The sequence below is a fragment of the Denticeps clupeoides genome, chromosome 4 (assembly GCF_900700375.1).
Source record: "Denticeps clupeoides chromosome 4, fDenClu1.1, whole genome shotgun sequence".
NCBI classification, from domain to species: Eukaryota; Metazoa; Chordata; class Actinopteri; order Clupeiformes; family Denticipitidae; genus Denticeps; species Denticeps clupeoides.
This window is the reverse complement of record NC_041710.1, coordinates 31,051,160-31,059,432: the sequence shown is the minus strand read 5'-3', so window position 1 is coordinate 31,059,432 and position 8,273 is coordinate 31,051,160. Positions and strand designations below refer to the sequence as shown.

The 8,273-nt window shown below is 44.8% G+C and overlaps 2 protein-coding genes across 5 annotated transcripts in view; one reads left to right on the top strand and one right to left on the bottom strand.

Moving 5' to 3' along the window:
• Positions 1-486: 486 nt before the first annotated feature.
• On the bottom strand, positions 487-3,677 carry glula (glutamate-ammonia ligase (glutamine synthase) a). Its single transcript, XM_028976253.1, has 7 exons — positions 3,610-3,677; positions 2,966-3,153; positions 2,711-2,872; positions 2,484-2,630; positions 2,239-2,366; positions 1,936-2,135; positions 487-1,437 (listed from the first exon to the last, which is right to left on the bottom strand). Exons 2-7 carry the CDS (start codon positions 3,129-3,131, stop codon positions 1,125-1,127), a joined length of 1,116 nt encoding a protein of 371 aa, XP_028832086.1. The 5' UTR covers positions 3,132-3,153; positions 3,610-3,677; the 3' UTR covers positions 487-1,124.
• A 3,150-nt stretch (positions 3,678-6,827) lies between these two features.
• Positions 6,828-8,273, top strand: part of LOC114788325 (receptor-type tyrosine-protein phosphatase F-like) — a 38,377-nt gene continuing 36,931 nt past the window's right edge. For all 4 annotated transcript variants that reach the window (XM_028976798.1, XM_028976797.1, XM_028976796.1 and 1 more), the window contains exon 1: positions 6,828-7,064. The gene's annotated coding sequence lies outside the window, so the exon portion shown is untranslated. The remainder of the gene's footprint in view (positions 7,065-8,273) is intronic.

Here is an 8,273-nt window from a genome sequence, read left to right as displayed (position 1 = left end):
AAGACATTTTGTGTCAATAAAAGAATAGTTTAATCCAAGTCTCATGATCAGCTAATGAAGAGCTGCTGCCAGGATGCATGTGTCACTAATACAATTTATTGGTTAGATGTACTCTATCTGTCCAATCTGTCCCTGTGCATTGTGTCCCTGAGCAAGACACTTAACCCTGAGTGTCTCCAGGGGGGGACTGTCCCTGTAACTACTGATTGTAAATCGCTCTGGATAAGGCTGTCTGATAAATGGCATAAATGTAAATGTAGATTTAAATGGGCAGCTAGGATTAGAGTTTTCCCTGCTGTACACAATGTACAGTTCATTACATTACACTACTGATTTATAGTAGTCAAATGTATTTCATGTTTTAAGCAAAAACATTTAAAAACCGAAGGGATCTGAAATAATCTCCCAAATTGCACAGCACCATTTGCCTCCTTAACTGTAATAATTGTAATCTCATCAAGAGAAAAAGACAGTGAACAAGTCTGATAAGGTAAAGCTACTTCTACAGTGATTTAATCAAGTTGGCACTGGTTCGCACTAACCATGATATGTATAGCACTTGGAAGGAAGGAACTTCACAGAAAGTACAAACTCCACAGCACTTCCTAAATAGTCCCTCTATTTTACACAGACAACAGAATACAATATACAAAATGGTAATTCTGTACTAAAAAACAAGCATTTAAAACAGAAATGTAACACACTATGATGGAGGGCATTACAGCGTATTAATTTATGTACCATGAGTTCAAATGTGAGACAACAAATCCTTTGTGATCACACATGCATCACGACATGAAAATGACATGCGTACGAAACAGGACCAGACCCTCACTGTACAGGAAGGAGTGTGCAAATTCCTAAAATGCATTAAAAGTCATTTAAATACAGTCTTCACCATTTTTATTAGAAGTTAACCATAAACAATCTATTGATATTAGATTTGTGTATTAATAACTACTACAGAAAAGTAGCTACTAATTTATTCTGGGGTAACCAAAAAATACCTTTTTTTGCTACCATATTTAACGATCTGTGATATGTGAAATGTGTGACCTTACCGGCCATACACATTATTTAATGAGAGGAGGGGAACAGAGTGTCAGTCCAGTAAACAGAGAAGTTTAGTACTCCACCGGCTCTTCTCCCTCTTCGCTGAGCAGACACGTGCGTATCAAAGCCTCGGTGACGGCGTAGGGGTCACAATTGGCTGAGGGCCTACGATCCTCGAAGTAACCCTTCTTGTCTTGGCCTACTGCGCGTGGAATGCGGATGCTGGCACCTCGGTTGGCCACGCCAGCGGAAAACTCATGGATGTTGGACGTCTCGTGGTGACCGGTTAGACGCCGGGCGTTGTCCAGGCCTCCCTTGGGGTCATATGCACGAATGTGATAGTCATGCCTCTTCCCTAGCCTCTCAATGCACTCTTCAATATAACTGCAAAAAAGAGAAGACAAGTTGATATAGTGACCCAACAGCATGTTATTAGAGATAACGAAATGTGTCCTCTGCTTTTAACCCATCACCCTTGGTGAGCAGTGGGCAGCCATGACAGGCGCCCGGGGAGCAGTGTGTGGGGACGGTGCTTTGCTCAGTGGCACCTCAGTGGCACCTTGGCGGATCGGGATTCGAACCCACAACCTTCTGATTACGAGTCTGCTTCCTTACCCGCTAGGCCACCACTGCCCATGAACTGCACATTTAATTGTCTGACAATAAAAGATAAATTGCGATATTTTGTTGCATTTTTGATAAAAGCAATTTAGTTTATAAAAAGTACTATTTTCAAATCTTGATTGTTATCATACCATGAAAAGCATGAATCGTATCGCAAGCCTTGGGCATCATTACATCCCTAACAGTTTGTACAAATGGATATATTTATTTGAGCTTTGAAAGACAGAGAAAAAGTAAAGAATAGTGAGGAACACCTACCTCAGCCCTCCATCGTCCCTCATCTCCTTGGTGCTGACATTTGTATGGCAACCTGCACCATTCCAGTTGCCGGGGATGGGTTTGGGGTCGAATGATGCTACCACCCCAAAGTCCTCACACACTCGGTGCAATATGAACCGTGCGACCCATAAGTGATCGCCCATGTTAATGCCTTCACACGGGCCAATCTGGAACTCCCACTGGGTGGCACAGAAAATAGTTGAGAAAAAGGTAAAAAAACACAAAATCACACAGACACCCCAGAAATAAAGAGGGTTTCCTGGGATTGGCTGATTCGGATACCTGTGCTGGCATGACTTCAGCATTGGTTCCACAGATCATAACTCCAGCGTAGAGGCAGGATCTGTAGTGAGCCTCCACAACATCTCGCCCATAGGCTTTATCTGCTCCTACTCCACAGTAATATGGACCTTCACATTCAAACAAACAAGAAAATTATTTCCCACGTTTTAAACAGGCAAAAAAATGGTAAAATTCGTCCAGACATTCCATATAAAAACCCAATGCAACCGGCTCAGTGACCATACCTTGGGGACCAGGGAAACCATTGGAAGGCCAACCAAAAGGATGTCCATCTGTTGCCAAGATGGTGTATTCTTGCTCCATTCCAAACCACGGGCACTGGTCCTCAACCATGCTCATGACCTTCTTACACGTGTGCCGGTGGTTTGTTTCTGGAACACATGACCTCAACATTTTTGGACGCATCTTGACGTGACGGGTTTAAACGACTGCGTGCAACACTCAGACGTACCAGCAGGCTTGCGGTTATACTTCAGCACTTCACACAGGACCAGTTTGTTCGGGTCTTTGCGGAACGGATCTCGGAACATGGCAGAAGGAATCAGGTACATGTCGCTGTTGGAACCCTCCGACTGGTAGGTACTGGATCCATCAAAGTTCCACTCAGGAAGGTCTAATGAACAATTAAAAAAAAAAAAACATACAGTTTAATGTACACAGACAAAGGTCTGTTTCTCAAGGGCTCGTGGAGCAGAACGTCCCTCACCTTCAATGCTTTTGGGCTCGGAGTCCAACGTCCTGGTCTTACAGCGAAGCCCCTCGCCGGTACCATCGACCCAAATGTACATGGCTTGCACCTTCTCGCCCTGCGGCAGTTCCATGTACTTCTGTTTCACAACTTTGCTCAGGTGGGAGCTGGCAGAGGTGGCCATCTTGATCTCGTGTGTTAATCACCTGCAATATATCGATAACGTGGAAAATAGCAACAAAAAAACACTGCATGACAACGTTGCCATTGTAACCCTCACCCGACAATAACACAGACATAACATGGACTGAAACCATTCATTCTTCTGATATGTCACATTAATGCATTTATTCTTCTCAAGCGTATAAAACGCTGAACGCTGAACGAATGGTAAATGGTACGAATGCACGAATGGTAAAAAATAAAAACAGAATAAGCACATACAATACTAATATAGCAAGTCAGCAGAAATGCGCATTTTATTGAATTTTAAGATGAACGATGACACGGACGTCGTCACGCACGCATGCCCCAAACCGAACGCCAATTATCATAAACCGCGGTTCAGCGGCCAAAATAAAAATACATGAAATGCATGAATGGGGGAAGGAAGCCGACTTTCTGGCGCCTTCATCGGACCCCACGTGACCCGTCGAGCCTACCTGCGCGCCGGCGGAGTCGCGGACGGAACCGGCCAGATCCAGACCTGCGCTCCGGCCCGACGAGCCTTTATACGCGCGCCGCCGCTGCGCGCCTCCGATTGGTCGAGGCGGAGGCGCGCTCACGTCGCCCCCTGGCGGGCAAAAAAGAAACACACGCAGAAAAGTTCACACGACAACCAAATGGCATTATTATTGCAAAAAAAAAAAAACTGAAGCCTTATAAACGGTCATTATCAAACACAATCAAACCTCCTCTGCTACACAGATCTACACAGATTTAATCACACACACACACAACAGGCTTGAACCCAGATTTAAGGAAACACGTCAAAGCAGAATCTCTTGTTTTTAAGTTCTGCATGGCACCGAACATGCCATCAGTGGGGGGCTTCATGCACTGTGTCGTCTGATCAGTACACAATTTAGGCAGTTAGCAAACATTTATACAATAATTTATCATTCATTGACAGTAAAGTGGACTTATAACCCAAACCACCAAGGTTTTGGGAAGTGATTGTCATTTCGAAACACTGCAGCACAGCACATGGTGACACAACGAAATGTGTCCCCTGCTTTTAACCATCACCCTTGGCGAGCAGTGGGGAGCCATGTGGGGACGGTGCTTTGCAGCGGCACCTCAGTGGCACCTTGGCAGATTGAGATTTGAACCGGCAACCTTCTGATTATGGGGCCGCTTCCTTAACCGCTACGCCACCACTGAGGTTCCCTTGATCCAGGTTCTGACCCCACACGCTGCTCCCCGGGCGCCTGTCAAGGCTGCCCACTGCTCACCAAGGGCGATGGTTAAATACAGAGGACACATTTCCTTGTTTGGACAGTATGCTGTGCTGCAGTGGTTCACAATGACTAAAACTGTCACTCTCAAATGACGTGAGCTTGTTGATATTGTGGCAAATCCTGCCATCTAGCGGCCAGAGGACGACACAACACCAACTTCTTGGGCATCTCTTCTTTCTGAAAACACCTGTTTAAAGGGTGAATCCTGTACACGTGATAATAATTATGTGGAAGTGACATTTTGCCAGCAATAAAGCAAAACTGTACATATAATATGTCACTTATTCCCATATGGTTCTCACCCCTTGAGTTGCATTCAGATTCCATTGGGTCATGGGGTTGGTTGATTATTTTCAAAAATGGGAAAGACTGGGAACCATTGCTCTAGTGTACACAGGTCTGAAGAGGTGGTGGTAAACACATCTGTAAAAGTGGCTTTGGTCCGACCTTGACCCAGTTATGTTATCTCTTCTTAAGAGGAAAAGATCCTCTTAAGCTCTTCTTTCAGGCTGGACGGTAAATGTGCTGTTTTCACACGTGATGTTGACAGTGCTTATAATAAAGGGTTCAGCAAGGACAGAAGGTACAACAATACATGTCAGAAACCTGGTGTTTCATACAAAGGGGGTGAATACAAACAGTTATTATGCTCTCGCTGGTCTGGTTGAACAGAAGAGTGGATGTTTTGTTGTCAATAATCTGGGGACATGGCCGATGTGTGATAGAATTCTGTACTGAAACGCTACAGAGACCACGAGGCGTAGAAATATACGCTTCACCCTGATGGTGGCGCTAAAGCATAATGTTTAATGCCTTTGTCCTCAGTCACTAGGTGTTAATCCTGGGACCGCTTCTGGTTTTGGGGGAAAAAATAAAAAAAACCTGTCTCAATCTGAGCCAATTTCATCCTGCTTCCAGCACATCAATTTCACGAGCTGACAGTTCACTTGTTGCAATACACTCTCCACCCTTTGGCATATGTGATTGTTTCTAGATGATCACATTTCAACCCTCGTTCGCTGCTGTGATTCTCTGCCTGATTGGAGTACACGCTTGGTTTATCATCTCAGTAAAGTTAAAATCAGATTAAGATCAGATTAGGATCAAATTCATGCAAATACTGTACTGAGCCACACATTCAAACACACAAATAGTTTTCTTATTTGTTTTGTAAGTAACCACTGTAAAATTGCTGTCTTTTGCATTATGTCCTTAAATAAGATTTTGATTCAATAATTTATTGCAACCTACAGTACAGGCAAAAAGTTTGGACACACCTTCTCATTCAATGAGTTTTCTTTATTTTCATGACATTTACATTGGTAGATTCTCACTGAAGGCATCAAAACTATGAATGAACACATGTGGAATTATGTACTTAACAAAAAAAGGTGAAATAACTGAAAACATGTTTTATATTCTAGTTTCTTTGCTCTGATTACTGCTTTGCACACTCTTGGCATTCTCTCGATGAGCTTCAAGAGGTCGTCACCTGAAATGCTTTTCCAACAGTCTTGAAGGAGTTCCCAGAGGTGTTTAGCACTTGTTGCCTTCACTCTGCGGTCCAGCTCACCCCAAACCAGGGTGGTAGTAGCCTAGTGGGTAACACAATTGCCAGAAGACCCAGGTTCAAATCCCACTTACTACCATTGTGTCCCTGAGCAAGACACTTAACCCTAAGTTACAGGGAGACTGTCCCTGTAACTACTGATTGTTAGTCGCTCTGGATAAGGGCGTCTCATAAATGCCGTAAATGTAAATGTAAATCTCGATTGGGTTCAGGTCCGGTGACTGCGGAGGCCAGGTCTCCACTTTTTGACACACTTTGAATGAGAAGGTGTGTCCAAACATTTGGCCCATACTGTATATTGCACAATTAAACCCTGAAATAATGTAAACTGCCCACCCCCCCAAATTACCTCAATTTACAGATATAATGTGCGATGAGGACTAGAATGATGTCTAAGGCCATAAAATAACACAAAGCTTGGACTATAGAAGAAGAACATGTGGTCTAATAAATCCAGATGTTCCCTGTTCCGGAGTGATGGAGGCATCATTATCTGTCTATAAAAGTCATCTGCATATATTGAATGACGGAGAAGGCTTCACGCCATGGATTGACTCTGTATGTATGTAAACACTGTGTGTTTTTTAGAGTGAAAATGTATTCTGTGAAGGGTATTTCTGTAAAGATTGCTTCAGTGCTGTCCTAAACCACTGCATGCTTACCCGGAATTTTATTCTGAGCTGGAAACGAGGAGGGATTTTCCTCAAGGGCATCTGGGGAAGGGAAGTTATCGAGGTCTGAGAGGACAGGCCCGACTTCTCCATCTTCTCCGAGTTGCCATTCCGGAAACTACCGAGCGGAGCCGAGCGGTTCCGAACAACAGAAAAAAAAAAAAAGACCCGACGAGGGGAGTGAGCGGAGCTTCATAGCCGAGCAACGGGCGAGCTGCGGCGGGCGAGCTGCGGCGCCGAGGGCTCGGTTATTGAAGCATTAATCCGGAAAAGGGCCAGGATTAGCCGGGAATATCCGTCCGACTGTGCGGCCGGGCGCTTTCCCCACCCCGGCTCGGTTTTCACGCCGGACAGAGAAGAACCGAGCTGGTCGAAGTGCCGAGCAAGAAATGCAACAGCGGCCGAGCGTGGAAACCGTGAGTCTTCTTTTCAACACAACTTTACTCCACTTTTTACAATCTTTCTGAAAAGTTTGGGTTGAAAAGCGAAAAACATTCAACATTTTAAAAAGTTTATAATGTTCAGAGTTTAGACGTTTTCTTTCTCTTGGTGGTTTTTATTATATTACACGACAAAAAATGATATTAATCGCCGCGATCTGCGTCGCAGTGACACCGCCTGGAGACGAATTAGAGGAATAAATCGGCCATTTTCAGCACACACACACACACACACACACACACACACACACACACAGAGAGATCTGATTAAAATACCCCTCTCGGCCATTTGTCGGATCAGAGAGATTTGTTTTTTAACTCGGTGGAATTAAACGACGTGCAAAGCGCCTCCATTCCCAATCCCGAAAATCCATTTTTGGGCCAGACTCACTCCCCTCCAAACTCCCCGCTTTCCAGAACTCTTGCGGTGAACGCCGCCTTTAAATAAACCGGCCCCAGCGGCGCAGGAGAAGGAGAAGCATGTCGGCCTGCCTGCCCTGCGTGGCCAGGGCGTTATAACGCAGTAATGTGCAGGGTGACGGGCTGCAATGCCGGTCGAGCGTGATTTCTGGCCCCACAACAAGAGCGGGTCAACATTTTCAGCAGGTAAGACCAAAAGAAGGAATCTGGAGCGTACACAACACACGTGAAATTTGATTTGAGTCCCCTATTGACGAGACTAAAAAGTTTGAAACGTGACATGAGTTTCATCTTGACGCTCCTGAAGGTGGGTTGTGGAATATGATGGCGTTTCTGCCCTGAAGAATGTGTGACAGAACATATAACCAGGTAGGGATTGCAGAAACAGCATAAGGAAAGTGCGAGTAAAGCGCGAATGAGCGCGTCTGAGTAAAGAACTTTCATTTTCGACATAAAAACAAAAAAGGTTTGGTGAATTCCGTGTGTTTTTCCCCTTCCTACAAAAGGTGTCTGGCTCATGCTCCAGCCGGCCGAGATGTTTGCGTGTCTCTCGTATGGGATAAGTCTTTTTTTATTTCAGGGGCTGTTCCTGGAGAGGTCTCTCATTAGCGGTTTATCTTCGAGTGTGTCGCCTGCAGAGCAATGGCCGCTTTTTGGCCCTTGTTCTGCAGAAATACCTCCATAAACTGCTGTTGGGTGCTGGCACCCGATGCAGTAATGAGGTAGTAGTGGGCCAAAATCAACAAAACCGGGATATTGCACTTC

Excerpts from the sequence above, each read along its gene's own strand:
- glula (XM_028976253.1), bottom strand. The coding sequence starts at position 3,131 with ATGGCCACCTCTGCCAGCTCCCACCTGAGCAAAGTTGTGAAACAGAAG. Across the intron at positions 2,367-2,483 it reads TGGTTTCCCTGGTCCCCAAG|GTCCATATTACTGTGGAGTA; the intron begins GTATGGTCACTG and ends TTGAATGTGAAG. Across the intron at positions 1,438-1,935 it reads AGGGACGATGGAGGGCTGAG|TTATATTGAAGAGTGCATTG; the intron begins GTAGGTGTTCCT and ends TCTTTTTTGCAG.